General features: G+C 36.3%; 1 protein-coding gene across 2 annotated transcripts; it reads left to right on the top strand.

Annotated features, from left to right (window-relative positions):
- Positions 1–56: 56 nt before the first annotated feature.
- Positions 57–14,869, top strand: RB195_000564 (uncharacterized protein; the record flags this gene model as incomplete). 2 transcript variants are annotated; one of them, XM_064196978.1, is made up of 8 exons in its annotated part: positions 57–144; positions 878–920; positions 5,149–5,278; positions 8,003–8,154; positions 12,745–12,873; positions 12,964–13,084; positions 13,881–14,030; positions 14,690–14,869. In XM_064196978.1, the coding sequence occupies 8 exons, from the start codon at positions 57–59 to the stop codon at positions 14,867–14,869; spliced, it is 993 nt and encodes a 330-aa protein (XP_064052858.1). The 2 variants fall into 2 exon arrangements, with proteins under 2 accessions (XP_064052858.1, XP_064052859.1); XM_064196977.1 differs by lacking the exons at positions 57–144; positions 5,149–5,278 and having other exon boundaries at positions 879–920.
- Between the last annotated feature and the right edge of the window lie 1,308 nt (positions 14,870–16,177).

The following is a 16,177-nucleotide window of genomic DNA, read 5'->3' as shown; positions in this document are numbered from 1 at the left end:
TGACGCTTACTGGCTAAATCGTTACGACGCCTGTAGGCTGATGCTACGCTTTCACCATGGGTGTCTCACCTTCTTCACAACGATTCCCAATTTTGTTGCCTTTTTTTAACGATGAAGACGAACCGCCAAGGATTCTCGTCCTCGGTATGGTCTAATATACATTCTTTATGTTCAATACTATTATTGTCTTTCTTTTTTTTATCGGTGTTTTTGGGTTGGTGTACTTCGTTTCTATTCGTATATACTAAATTCTGGTCTGGGTGATAGGAAGGATTATTCTTTTAATCGATGAATAAACATGTTATTAGCCTTTATTGTGCTACCGTATTCCCGACCGCTAATTAGGGAGATTTCAAACACGTTCATGTAATTATCTATTCACGTGAGCTAAATGATGCTTAAAATTTCTGAAGCTGATATACGGTGTCAGAGTCAATACAAAATCTGAGATTTCTTCAAAAATTGCATGTTCATAATCGGTTACCGAACTATTGACATAAAATATGTATACATAATTGAAGTTGATTGATAATTTTAATTAAGTTTGATTAAAGTTGAGTTGTGAATTCACTTATATTTCCCTGATTCGTGGATTAATTGTATCTTAGAATAAGCCGGCGGGAATTCCTGTAGATGCTCAGGAAGTGTGTCGAACCTCTATGCTACTATAAAGAAATTTATGTGCCTCATTTGAGTAAAATTTCTTTGATTTTTTTCAATCGTGATCTTTTCTAGAAGACCGCTTTAACCCCCTAAGTTCAGCAGTAAGTTATGGTGAAGGGATTTCATACGAGTTTGAAAAAGCAATTATTCTCTGTGAGAATATAATTACTTCGTTGCGTGAGAGTACGTAAGTTGATTCCGGTTTTCATTTCAGGATGCCTTGGAAGCGGGAAGACGACGTTGTGTCGGCAGTTGAAGTAAGTTTGCTACGGTCGAATTGAGCCTATTTGGTTCGACAAGTTGTTTTTGATTAATACTTCTTGTGTGATCTGATTAGCTAATGAATTCCATGATTAGAGCGTTCTATTACATTATCTTCGATGTGTTAACTTCACACGGCAACTTTAACCAAGTAATTTTTACATCAAAAATTACTTCCTCATCCAGAGCAGTGGTGAATTGCGCCCGTGAATTCATCTTCCACCATCCGAATCAGCTTGGGATTCTTGTCTAACCTAGCTTTAGAACTTTCTACTGGATCAAAATCATTTGAATAAGAATTTGACGGGGAAACGAATAATTCTAATTGAGTTCATTGGAAAATCCGCAGGTTAATGGGTTCTTCTCCAACATTTCCCATCACTGAGAACTACATTACTGAAAGTTTTCCGCACCCCTCGCTGAGATTTTTGATCATCGGCAACACTTGTCGGATAGAACTGTAATGGAAATTCGATGGGAATAAGTGGTAATAAGGTTTTAAGAAGATTTTAAGAATATTTTAGTTTAATCCGTCCGGAGCTTGAGTAAACAAATCGAGAACTAACCTAAGGAATAGGTTGCAAATGGGCTATGCACCAAACAACCCATTCCTACGACTTCTGAGTCCATGAAATCAAAAAGTTCAGGAAACAAACATTTTTCCCCTAGCACCGCATTTGTATTTTGTATTACCACGACGTCTACACGCGAATTAACAAAGGTGTCTCACTTTGTCGATTTGTAGCAGCGTATGAACTTTCATTGAATGTTGGTTGACGTGGGCGGGGAGGCGAATGCCGGTGCTATGGATACCTCTTACGTACTTTTATGACATTATCAGTGGGAAACGACCTAGTAATTTGTCAAATTCGCGTAATTTATATGTCTGGAAAGAGATTTATATCATTCCTTTAGTGGTAAAGTTTATAAATTTCTGGAATCGTTTAGAGAGGTACAGTTATGTGTTTAAATAAAATCAAATGAATAAATAAAATAGAATAATGGATAGATAAATTTAAAATAAAGTCATAAAATAACGCATCATTTGTTACTTGAATGAGTTCTACTAAGAACAATTGGAATCATATCCTACTCATAAAGGATTCCTCACCAAGCACATCCACATGTACCCCATCCGTAGAAATAAAATATTAGCTTGGATTGCGACCATTTCTTAATAAATCACTATCAATTGCTATTTTCGTGTAAGATTTCCCATGATTTTTTTTTCTAAGGGGAAAATAGATTCATGCATGCATAGTTCCAATTAAATCTAATTCTATGCAATTCCACCATTTTTTTCAGGGAAATAGGTTCACACACATGAATAGTTTTAATTCTATTTCTTTTTTCCTGCCTATTCCCAAGTATTTACCAGTTCCTTCGATTTATTGAAGTAATTATGTATGATGAGGGGAAAAAGATGCGAAAATGCTCATGGAAAAATTGCAGCCACTATGGCAGAGAAACTTTTCATAAAAAGCAGATAACATAACGAACTTCACGAGAAATACTTACACTTCCAGTAAAATTCCCCCTCATCTCTTAGTTTTTAGACTTTACCAAGAAAACATGGAATTTTACCAACGGAATTTACCAAGAAAGTTTAGAAAATGAAATCTGCACGTTATTGCCTTTAGTCGTCATTATAGCTGCGCGCAGCTCGTGATATTTTCATGGTTACCGTCGTCATCAGCGCGCACTTTTCAAATTGTACCCGGCTACTAATTCGCCGATATAATCACATTCGTTCCGCGAATATTAAATCCTAGTGATACTGAGGTGATCACCTATATAGTGAGATCAAGTAGTAGATTTTTGTAGGGCAGAGTTTCCCTACACGTATTCTACTCTTGAAGCAGATTTATTTTAAAATTTGTTAGTTTTTCGCCTCTTATTTTGTTATGGTTTTTCTCATATACTACAAGGAAAAATGGAATTAGAAGAAAATAAAGTATTGCAACAAATAATATAAATATGAAGTAAAATAAAAAGGAAAAAAAATGGAAATATTTGTTGATATGAACGTTGACGCTATGTTCTTAAAATTAGTTTTTGTCGGAATTTTTTTCTGTATTTAGAATTGAATAGGAAACTGATTGTATAGATCTATGTCTACATCAAAAAATTGCTATGAATACTGAATAGAGCATCAAATTATACATTTATTCAGCGCCGAATGTGTTCAACTGGGGAAACGTGATGCGTCCTTCATTAAGAATGTACGTCAGTTGTAGAAACGGTGCAAATTGCGGCGGACGCGTTGCGTTCACCTGGTTGTACATACACAGCCATACGTTGCATTGATCCAAAATAAGTTTATTCATTCATTCACATATATAATAATAAATGTATTAAATGATTGCATTATTAATATTTATTTAGTGGATAACACGTCAAACATCATTTGTTATGGAAATTTTGGAAATTTGCGCTCATTCTATGCGTCCTGCTTCTTTCGAGTTCACTTTCTAGTTAAAATTTCACTTTTGGTGGTACTGTGAGTGGTTCTGAGATGGTGAAATAATAACAAAAATATATAATATTTCTCTATTGTGTAGCAATTTGTGCTACTTCTTAGGTAACAACTTGGGCTTAATTAGGTTGCTTCAGTTACATAATTGTTGGTTCGTGTGATACCCCCATTGATTAGAAATCCGACGTAAAAAAAGGGTTTAATGTAAAAACACCACTTAGACTGTAGAATACTGTATGTTTCAAACTTTCAATATCAAATTTTCGTGATCTTCGATTTTTCTAACACCTTCAATTAAGATGTTGATTATCGTATTTTGACCAATCCCAAAAGTAATTATAATAATTTTGAAGACAAATACTTTCGAATAAATGATTTTAATAAACAACTTTGAAGTGTTTTTCTTACGATTGTATTCTTTTTATCTGATTTATACATTATAATCCAGTGCGGAAACTAAGGTGGTCACATCAGATTGTGAGCTTATGGACCTCGGAAGAGTTTCGCAAGGGATAATAAAAGTGGATTATGATTAAGTATAGGGCGGGTGTGGTGTAGCGGCTAGAGGTTCCGCTTCCTGCACGATCGATCGGAGGTTCGAATCCGCCCTAGTGCTCACCAAGCCTTTCATCCCTCCGGGGTCGATAAATTGGGACCAGACTTGTCTGAGAGGATAAAAGCGCTGACTTGACACATCGGCTAGCCACCGCAAGTCATTGTGGAGGCCAGTTACACGTTCGTAAACCTCAAACGATTCTGAATTGAAGTGAACGTGGGGACGCGTCCCAAGCGGATTGATTAACGCCAGAAACTTTATCCTTTAACTTTATGACTAAGTATTATTTAGAAGTAGTCTGCGATTTGTATCGTGAGTAGATCGGATTTTTGAATGTTCTCAAATGCCGGATGGGAATGTTTATGCTCGGAGTTTTTCCTTCATTTGCTCGCTTCAGGGAATGCTACCTAATTAAGTACATATTTTACCCGTTAAAGAAGTGGATATTTTGGAATTTGGACTTTAAAGAGAAGTTAGAAGAACATCAACCAGCCACTTAACAATAAATCACCACAAAATGTTATTTTACCATGGATTTGTCTGTAATCACACCATAAACTGTTATTTTACCATAGATATCTATGTGATTTTTAATTGAAAAATAGATATACTCGTATTTGTACATGGGTCTCATTCGATTTCCTCCTTTTCTGATTAGTTTTGATTCTCTTTTTCTGATTAGATCTGAGTTCTCGTGATTTTGAGTGTTATATTCAGTTTTTTTCTTCAACGTCTGTAACTTGAAACAAAATTATCTCAATTTGTTTTTCATTCAAGGTTATGAGCGGGTAATATTAGTTCAAAAAAAAGTCTTCTTAACCAGTATAAAGCAATAAAGCTAATCTTGACCTTATGCGAGTAAGTTTTATATTTAGTTGTAACAGTTGACGATATTTTTTCTTCTCTGCTGCTCATTTCGGTTGAATTTTATTCTGCTCAACTCAAAATTTCCCACTCTTGAATCGATACTCTCCTCGATCGTTACTTTGCTATACAGTTCCTTGGTGGATTCGTGGAATCTCGCTAATAACATCTTGGCTAACAGTTTTTTTATATGTGCCGAATGAGTGATGAATTCATCTCGCGATGTGTCAATGTTGAGAAAAATAGTAGTTTGCCAAAAAAAAATCTGGATCTAGAAAATACTCAAGTGGAAAAAAATGTTTCGCATTCATCACAGATGATAATTTAGCCGTCAAACTCGATCCCAGTCTCCGATAGTTGAATACTATTCACACAATCTTCAACATCATGTACTTACTGTGTGGAGAGCGTTGAAGATCGTTTGCGATGAGCTTCAGGTGGATTATAACAATTGGGAGGTGAGTCAATTCGTCCAGATTACGAAAAATTCGTTCCGATTTCGTATTTGAGCTGAACTTATTGGATATATATCCCCTCATTTTTTTGATAATTTGGTGCCAATTCCTCGATGCGTGCTTAGTGTTCGGAAGAATGGTTGGTAAAGTGTATTTGATTCAGCCCTTGACACTACAAAATAAGATTTTAATATAATTGTAATGTAATTTAGATATATATGTATATATAAATGTTTGAATATATAATATTTGGATGTAATAAGTTCAAATATGTGTTGATACATGTAATATTAATTAATATATAGTATTTTTGTGATTTTTAGACAGATTTTTTTTTCAAAATAACACGGTTGAGATTTTATCGCATACACCCTTATTGAGGCAATGATTGGCAATAAAATTATTCTGTGTTTATGGGAAAATATAGAAGCATATATTAGGCAAATATACTTAACGAGACTTACTTAGAGCTGTCTCTCACCGATATTCTATCTTTATAGCTTAGGGATCGGGCCAGCTCATTTCGTTTGTGGATCAGCTAGCTGTTGTTAACCAACCAGATAAAATGATGATGACAAGTAATATTAATTTGCCTCTTCTAGAAGAATTATTGATTCAGGTACACTAAAAAAAATATTTCTTTCATAACCATAACTCAGTATTTTCTCTGGAAAATTTTCAGTATAATATAAAATTGAGGCATAAATAATTTTCGTTTAGGTGCATGGTGCCTATTGTTACGCATTTGTTTACGCATGCAAGATTTTACCCAAGCAAATGATTTTCGTAATTGCTACGCAGGCAGAACTTCTGCTAGTCTTTGGACAGCAGTCTAGTGTTATGTTTCTTTTTCTTTTTATTATAACAATTTTTTTTTGTTCACGTTGAAAATGGAGAGTCAGAAAATGACCTGCACTATTTTACGCTTAGAGATTAAAGAAGGTAATAATCTTGGGCCACGTCCGTCCGGCTCAAAAAATATGCAGCGTGTATGGTAAATTAGAGATAAGGGGCTTAGAGTATGGTTAGTTAAATTCTATTCGAAAGCTGTGGTTTTCAAAAACGACTCAGGGGAGAGATCTCCTCTGAGATTTTGATGACGATATTTTGGAGTCAAAATTGGAGGAAACTCTACGTCAAAGACCGGGAGAGTTGGCAGAGAAACTCATAACGTCACAATCTCAATAAATCAGTATCACAATAAATGTATGGGAAACAAAACGGGGGTTATTTATGACTCAGCCTAACGTTTATCAACGTATGAATGGGGAATCTATTTTAAAAAAGGAATGAAATACGAGAATGCTGTCATTTCAAACTTTAATTTCTCTGAAATCACGTGAATTCAATGTATTTTAGTTCAAAACTTTTCAAAAAGCTAAAAGCTGTGAGATTTTTGGCCGACGATAACAACAACGTACCATACCGTATCAGCCACAATTTTCGTTCTCTCATTAAATATCGAAAAAAAAAGTTGAGAGATGCAGAATGCAACGATTATGGAGGTTGGTTTCGAAGGGAACATGAATCCTGAAAAAGATTGCTTAGTTTTTTCCCTCTCCTTCGGTTATTTTCATTTCACTTCAAGGTTCTCGGTAAATGGATTAAATTCGTTTTCTCTTCCTGTGATTAACTGGAAATTTCTCTTAGAAAAAAGTCGAAAAACTTAACTACAATAACAATTTATTCATTTTGTTTCTGTTTCGACTGTACTTTCTGAAATTGAAAGAGAAACCAACAAAAAAAAAACGCCTGGGAATCTACTTCTTTCTCAAGTTTTTTCGCCACAGGTGCCAAGTTGAAGGCAGATGACAAGTAAAATTTAACGTAGTTGGAGTACAAAAGTGAATAGTTAAGCTTTTATAATCCTGGCGAAGAAAAAATAAAGAGAAAATGGATTTGATATTTATAATTTGTTTGTATTTGAGTGATTTGACTATTCAAATTTTTGGAGAAAAATATCCTAAACAATTCTAAGATATTGTGAGATGTAAAAATAGACGTAAGATTTTGTTTTTTCCTTGGAAAAGACTTTTGCTCGGATGAATTACATCCGATCTCTTCTTTTCAGGTCCCAAAGGCGCTGAATTCGTCGAAAATTTGTCTGAAAATAGAGATAGCAAGATATTAGTGGATTATTATTATAAAACTATTAGAATGGAATAGAATAGAATAGAATCATCAATATAAATGTAGGAAAAATTAAATATTAATAAAATTATTGAAATTAAAATTATTAAGCGAAAATTAATATATTGTTATAAATATTAATATACTCCTGCTTCTGACCTACTTTATATGTTTTCGGTGTGGCTCAGCATGGCGCTTATGGTCCCATGCAACAATCGAAGAAATCTCTAATTAATAATTATTCTTTTCTAGAACTAACTAATAACAATTCATTTTTTGTTTTTTTTTCTCATTCTTCAAAATATTAATCTGAACATATAATGTTGTTAGCGTGTAGTTAGAACGCTGTTTTTGTTGTTAGAACGCTTTTTTTTCTCTCAACTCCTCCTCATCAACAAGAAACGATGAAAAGGCAGATAATGAGGTGTTTTGTTTTGTGCCGCTGTAGAGGAGCCGCTGTTGCTAGGTGCTCGTCTCATTGAGAGACATGGCTTTGATGTACTTCTGTATGCCGCAGGCAGTGACACGTAAAATGGAAATAACGGCTTTAAGGGGGAAATTAGGCTACTTATCATATAATTCAACGAATTGTTTCAGAACGATTTCTCCGTACTGTACGAGTTCAAACATCGTGAAAAACTTAGCGATAAGGTGATCGCCAGCTTATTGTCGATCTCACGATCACATCTCATGGAAACGTGTCAACGAAAGAAACGTGTACTTCTTCAAATGCCATATAACTACAAGTAGTGAGTTTGATTTTTTTCTAAAGCACCGTAAAATGATAAAGGGGACAAAGTGTCTGGCAATAATCAATCCGCAACCTACATACATATCTCTAGCTTTTTCCGCGAATTCCCTCACCATGTCAGATTTCTGGAACGGTGCCTTTAAGCGCCGACATCAAGCAGGGCTTTATTGACCAACTTAGCCCAAAACGAACAGATTCAGTATGTCATGTAATTCAAGAAAAGTGGATAAAGGATAAAGTTTCTGGCGTCAATCAATCCGCTTGGGATGCGCCCCCACATTCACTTCAATTCAGAATCGTTTGAGGTTTACGAACGTGTAACTGGACTATACAATGATTTGCGGAGCTAGCCGATGTGTTATATAAGTGTTTTTGCCTTCCCAGTCAAGTCTGGTACCAATTTATCGACCCCGTTAGGATGAAGAGCTTGGTGAGCACTAAGGCGGATTCGAACCTCCGATCGATCGTGTAGGCAGCGGAACCTCTAACCGACTGCACTTCATCCTTCCTAGAACAAATTATTATTTGCAAAATCTACATCTATTTACGTGTACACGTTCATATACCCTTAACGATTTTGAATTGGAGTGGTTAATATGCATCCGAAGTGGATTGATTAACGCCAAACACTTTATCATTTTATCGTTTATTACTACTTACAAAGTATAAAGGCTGTTTACAAAGTCAATTAATATTTACGACATGTCTGTAGTGATGAAAAATATCATAGCGATGAGAAATTTGCATTAGATATCGCAAAAAGGTTCGCGATCTTCTAGCACTATATACGTTGACATCGCAAGAGATCCTTTTCTTACTTATAAAAGCAGGGAAGATTTCACATTTCTATCTTATGCAAATATTATAATTTTATTACTTGTATCATTATTTCTTTCATAGACGATTGTATTCGTGTTCTGTGCGTGTTTGAGTGATTATCAGTGTTTCCATGGGTTTAATTACACAAGTTTGAGATGACGCATGGATGCTCAGCGAAATTGCGCTCGTGAACCACCGAGAAAACACCTTACTGCACCATATATTACACCATATATTCGTATAGGATAGTAGATTATGAAGAAGGGGTGATTTCGTCCATTTCTCCCTAATTGCCGTTACAAAACGGCCTGGAAGATACGACTTCGGGCGTTCTGGCGCACTATTTTCTACAAGGAGTTCTACTGGAGCGCGCCAGCCTTGTGCACACTCCTCATCTTCCGGACCGTTTTTTAAGGTAGTTAGGAATAAATGGACGAAATCACCCCCCTCTCCATAATCTACAGTCCCGTATACGAATACTCCACCTGAAATCCGTACCACCTCAGATTCGTGGGGTGATGACTTTAACATTTTGAAATTACATTACATTCTTATATTATATTACACATTATACATCATATTTTATTTTACATTTTTAACCTAAGTTAATTAATTTTATGTCGCATACACAGTAACGTTTCGAATGTTGAAGCAACATCAAAATCAGTGAAGCTCAAGATTTTTGATCTACGGGATTTTCTCGCTTTACACTGAGTTTTTTTTTTCTCGAAGAAATAATTGTGAAAATAATCGCAATTAACCAGGGCTAGTTTTGCATTCTTTGAAATTACTATTATTTCGTCGAGTTTTAATTTACGCTGCTTCTGGATCGCCTCACATATTCCCTTCTATTGATTTCATTTAGAAATGCTTGGAGTATAATCTGTAGCTAGTAAATAATTTCCTCATTTCGATGCTTAGAGGAAGAAATTGTTTGGCGGGGTGCTGAAGTGGATACGTTGGCAATATCATAAGTAATTACGCCCAGCGGTTTAACCAGATGAATTCTGAGTAGGAATTTCCTTAGTTTCCCACATTTAAATTTCCTCAAATAGTTTTTCTCCAAGGGAAAAGAAATGCAACACCTGTACTAGGGGAAATTATAAAGAATCAGTAAAATATAAATTGATTGGGACAGGAAAGGTGCTTTTTTTTGCGAAGAGCGTGAAAACCCTGTAAATAGACTTGTTGTTATAATAATCAATGAGAATTTCTTCCCAACAAAAAGTTCACTGATCGGAAAACAATCAAATTTGTTTTTTTTCGCATGTATTTTCCTCATTTACTCTATTAACAGCGCCGTTCAGAAGCGGTGCGTGCGCGAATGTTTCACAAGGATCCGGCTCTGAAAAGGCTTAGCTTGCACTGCACGTCGGAGCCACGTTTCACCTTTTCGCGCTCGGGAAAAAAAGAAAAGATTCTGGAAATTAGCGGTGGAGGGCCGGGTGCTTTTACGAGTGGGATAGCGAATGAACGAGCTATATATCTTATCATCAGATTTTACGGATTTTGCAGATTTTGCATCCGATAATCGAAAAGTTTTCGGACACCAATCAACCTGAAAAGATCAGCGCTTAAAACACAAATATGTAGCGTTGAAAAAGTCCGCATATTAATTCAAATTTCACATGACAAAACTTACCAGCCAGAAAATTGCCGCATTTGATTGGGAAATTCTACATGGTCCTATTTTTCCAACTGACCTGGCCCCGTCTGTTTACCATTTTGCTTCGGGCAACTGAAACTGGATTTACGAAAGAAAAAATTCGATGATAAGAAGGAGCCGGAAAATGAGATTTTGCATTTTTTTTCGACACACAGCCGCCAGAATTCTGGACTTCTGGAAATGACAGTATGATGAAGCGTAGGACATACGTAATGGATCATAATGATCATTATTTTGTTGGTTGATATCTGTGAACAAAAAAGTTATAAATGTTTGAAATCAGGTGCAAAAGTTTCGAACCAACCTACATGTTCAACTTGAATAATTCAAAGGGCCATAAATGTTTATTTGTGTAAATTCTATTGGAATCCTTGTATGTTTCAGTACAATTAGATGTAGTGGAGACTAGATGGGGCTATTTCTTCGTGAATGTCTAGTGAATGATTCTTCACAAAAAGCAGTTTCTGTTTATTGTATACTTTTAATAATTAAATAAGAGAAAAGACTTCTTTAGAATAGCATAATTCCATTTATAAACAATTATTTTGCTTTTTTTTCCCTAGAAACCAAACATTCGTTAGGTCCAGAGATGTTCCTTTAGTAGTTTGTTGTTGCTAGATGTCGCCGCAGTTTTTTTTTCGGGCTTGTCACCATGAGACCACGTAGAGAGGGTTTTAAGGCCTAGTTTCTTTTTTTAAGTGAAGTAGTAAGTACCATGATAAAAGAATTCCAAAAATTATCAAACTGCATTTCAGTACAAGTATAAAAACAATTGTGGTCCCTTTCTCATAATTCTATTAGATCGATTTACCATTTTTCTACTTATGAACTTGATGTGGTCGTGGAATCCGCGGGAAAAGATAGAAATGGGGTTGTAGATTGTGAGATCCGAGGTGTTTCTGCTCATCTTTCCCTGATCGTTGTGAAACACGACGTGGGAACCGCTTTATTTCCTACGAGGTACGTTAGAACGTTCCTCTATGTACACGTTCTGGTCCCTTCAGCAGCCTATTCATCGCTTTCACTTGAATAGACTGATAAGGAGAGATCAGTGATCTCTGATCGCTTGCACGTGGAATCGGGGCGTCCACAAGGATGGCGCGTTGCAACTGAAATCATCGTGAAAAATGGCGCATTCCATGCCATTTTTTTAGAACGCTAAGCCAAAAATGAACGGAATTATCTCGGATCCGCAATCTACATGCATATCTTTAGTTTTTTCAGCGAATTCCCTCACTACGTCAGATTCGTGGAACGCTGCCTGCCTTTAAATGCCAACATCAAGCAGGGCTTTGATTGGTCAACTTGACCTAAAACGAACAGATCCATTATGTCATGTAATTCAAGAGAAGTGGATAAAGGATAAAGTGTCTGGCGGTAATCAATCCGTTTGGGATCCGCCCCACCACGTTCACTTCAATTCAGAACCGTTTGAGGTTTACAAAAACGAAAACGGAGGGATGAAAGGCTTGAATGCATCACCCCACGAATCTGGGGTGGTTTGGGTTTCAGGTGGGTTATGCCTGTACGGAGTCGTAGGCCCGGAAGATGCCGCGCATGCACAAGGCTGGCGTGCTCCAATCGAACTCGTTGTAGAGAATAGCGCGCCCGAAGCCGTATCTTACAGGTTGTTTTTTACGGTAATTAGGAAGAAATGAACGGAATCAATCTATCCCCACAATCTACGACCCAGTGCAGGCATAACCCACCTGAAACCTGCACCACCCCAAATTTGTTGGGTGATACCTTTAACCTAAGCATGGTTGGAGGTAGGGCAGATTCGAACCTCCGATCGATCGTGCAGACAGTGGAACCTCTTGCCAACTGCGCTATACAGCCCTAGTAATCTAATAATTAAGAAGAACCCTCAGGTGAAATGTTCTTATTCTCCCGAGAATCCCTAAATCCTATAATAGGGTGAATTCTAGCGTGAAGCGCGTTTTGTCCTGCTAATCACCATCATGGACAAGCTAATTACGACATGCAGACGTGTAATATGTAAAACGTAGTGCAGATTGCTTGGTGCTAATCGCCATGGTGGTGTGATAGTACCAATTAAGTTAATTGCAGGTGTTTCAAGGCACAGATTAACTTCGTTTTCAGTTTCGTTCATCATACGAACCGAATGATTGCCGATGGCTACGTGCCAACCGAGATCGATATCATGTACTCGTACACACCAACAATCGGCCTAGACGGTCATAGTATTCGACTAGGAAAAAATAAGTATGAGTAAGTTACTTAGTGCTAAATTCACTGACTAAAAATAATTTTCCATTCGCCTATTCATCCTATCCACTTCGAGAAAAAATTACCTTTCAGCGTACTGGAACTGCCTGGTCACCGAATTTTTAGACGAAGATGGAGCGATTACTTCCGTAACACCTCCGTTGTCGTTTTTCTCATTGATCTTTGCGAACTTTGCGATTCTAATTTTTATACGGTAAGAGATGTGAAACTGATGACTAGTAATTATACGATTCTCGTAGAGATTAAGATGGATAAAATTACAGTATCCAGGTAGGTAGCACTTCCAAACTATAATTATCATCCGCTGATGTGGTGAGAAAAGCTTTAACAGATTACCTAGGGAAATGAACTCGCGAGAATTCTTCATTGATAGTCCTAATCTACGCCAGAAGAAATGCGCTTTTGTTTTTTTTTAATTTTTTTTCATGAAACAATTTTCAAAATACCGGTTCAAAAACTTGGAGTTTTTCCCAATAGCGGATCCCCCACATTTTTCCACTTTATTTCCACATCTCAATAAATGATGCACATAGCTTAAGTTTAACTCGATAAGTATTTGAATCTCTGAGGACATTGCGCCGTTTTTCAATCCAAAATCTGCAAAATTAGACGAAATTTGAGTCCGTATGGCAAAAATCTGTTTCATTCTTCAAAAAGTCGGCAACTTCTCATTTAAAAATCATTTTCTTCTCATTTTAGGACGAACGCTAAGATTTAGAGGGGAAGATAAGCGTAAACCTCAGCGAAAGTGCTTAGGAATTTCGAATTGCTTCCGGAATTGCGTGTTTCGAACGGTTATTATTTGGCTATTAAAACTAGTTACTAGTAACAATAATGTCAGTAAAAATAGTTGTAGTAACAGAAATAAATAATAATAATAATAATAATAATAATAATAATAATAATAATAATAATAACATCATTCAATAATAGTTAAATCGCCCTTTTTCGAATATACATACCATGCAAAAATTCTGGTGCTTTTTCAGGGTTATTTGAAGAACAAAACGATTTCGATTTTCGAACAATTAGTTCAGAATGAGCTTCTCAATCATGCTGGTTTCATACTTTTATTCAATAAAAAGGATCTTTTTGACGATATGTCACGTGGATTCGACTTTAAGCAGCTATCCTCTAACGTAAGTTGAATTTCGATTCAGTTTTACGTCTATTTTTTCCACAGAAATGATTGCTAATACTTCCTTATGGTTCTACGGATCTCAGAGGCACAGTACAAGGTTACAATCGTTTTCAGTGTTTGAAAATAGGACATCTGTAAAATAATTAATCTTAACTAATAATTTTTATTGCAATGACGTGTACGAAATCCAACAAAAATCCAAAGAAAAAAACGTCCTTTAGAAGGGGGGAAACCTTTCGGTTTTTTTCGAAATTTCATTTCGAATGGATCCCTAAAGTTTTCTATGCTATTCATGGATTTCTTTTCTGGAAAATGTGGACTAAAGTCTACCAAAACTTCATGGTTGTGGCTTTATCTCTTTCTTAGACATGCAGAATTATCTTCTTTCCTTTTCTTTCCTCTTCTTTTTTTCTTTTAATAATATAAATATCTTGCAATCTATAGTAATATAAATAAATATCTTATCTTAATATAAATGTAATATAACAATATTATAAATAAATGATAAATAAATAAATATCTGTCTCTCTGCAAATAAATAAACCTTATAAATAAAATAAAGCAAACAAGTAAGTGAACAAAGTAAATAAATATCATAACTAAACACCACAATATTAAATATTTTGTTCTTTTTTTGTCTACAGCTACGAACTTCAGATTCGGTCTCCTCAAGATGCTCTCAGCTACTACCGGACGTCATTTTCGACCGCTTCTCCACCGAAACGTTCTTTTCACCACGTGGTTTCACTTCTAAACTCTGCGAATCTAGGCGATCTATTGGTTGATTCACTGCAAAGGATCTTCAAATTCAACGCACAATCCACAACTCCATCCTAGATGTGTGGTAATGTCAATTCCTCGTGAACTATGTACAGACGGTGTCGAATGTGTTCAATCGTAATCGATGCGATGCGGGAGCAGGGCAGCATGGAAACGAAACAAGAAAGTGCGTGTCAAACACAGAACATGCGCTGCATCTGGCGCGTCGCGGTCATGCGGTTGAACACGTTCCGCCTCGACTATGTAGATCTATCACTATACGTATTGTATTATAAATTTATTGTCAGATTTATTGGAAAATTTCAAAATTCGACACCACTCTGAGGTGGTCGCTATTTGTTTCAAGGCAGCGTATCACTAAATTGACGTGGAAAACGTAGAGTCTGGCTTGTAGATTACGAAAACGAGCGCAAGGCCGCTCAATTCCCCTCTAGTCGTCCTAAAAGATATCGTGGGAATCGTTTTAGTTCCAACGAGGTACGTTAGAACGTGACATCCTTGTGTACGCGCAGGTCTCCTTAGCAGCCTAATTTCCACAGGTTTAAGCTGAATAGACGGCTGAAGGGGCGTCATTGTTATTCAACCGCTCGCTTACGGACGCTAAAACGTGCACAAGGATGGCGCCTTCGAAAATTTCGTAGGAAAGAACATCGTCTTTCACACCGCACACGGTCACGCTCGTTTCCGTACTCTACAAGCCGAATTCTACGTGCCCCCAGGAGATTCCGTACTACATCAATTTCGGTATACGCTGCCTTTTATGTCATAAACAATATGCTATACATACATGTTCCACATTCACCACGTAATTTAAAATTGTAAAATGAAGGAGAATTTCTGCTGTTTTCATCATCATTGCATCCTTTTCAATGTATAGAAACTGAAATAATGGGTGATTGTGCCTCATTTCCTAATCTTCTTTGAATTTCTTGAAAAACACACTTCCGGATTCTTCAAAAAATAATTTGCAAAGCTCTTAATTAGTTCATACTGATAAAATAATAACGGGGTGAGTTAGAAAAAATCATTGTTTTCGACCTCGACTAGTTTTGAGCGAGTTTTTTCTTTCTTTTAGTGTCCGAGAAGATATTTCATGTGTGTGTGTGTGTGTGATCTTTTCTTTTTCTTGTACTATAAATAAAGTATTTACTTCTGCCTATTCGCTGTTTCGTTGCATGTAAACAATTGAATTGCCGAAGTACTGGAAATGTTGTGTTCAATTTGAGGGTAACCTAAGAACACGTTCCCTATCACTAATGTTGGTAGCATTAAAAGATTCGAGGTGAGTGCAGTTCAATGAAAGCTTTCAAAACACGCTTTTCTGTCCACAATTGTCTAAGAAAATGCTTTTGTAGTATGCAAAAT

This window comes from Necator americanus, chromosome IV, assembly GCF_031761385.1.
Source record: "Necator americanus strain Aroian chromosome IV, whole genome shotgun sequence".
Taxonomy (NCBI): domain Eukaryota; kingdom Metazoa; phylum Nematoda; class Chromadorea; order Rhabditida; family Ancylostomatidae; genus Necator; species Necator americanus.
Note: the sequence above shows the minus strand (reverse complement) of the source record. Positions and strands in the feature narration are given on the sequence as shown.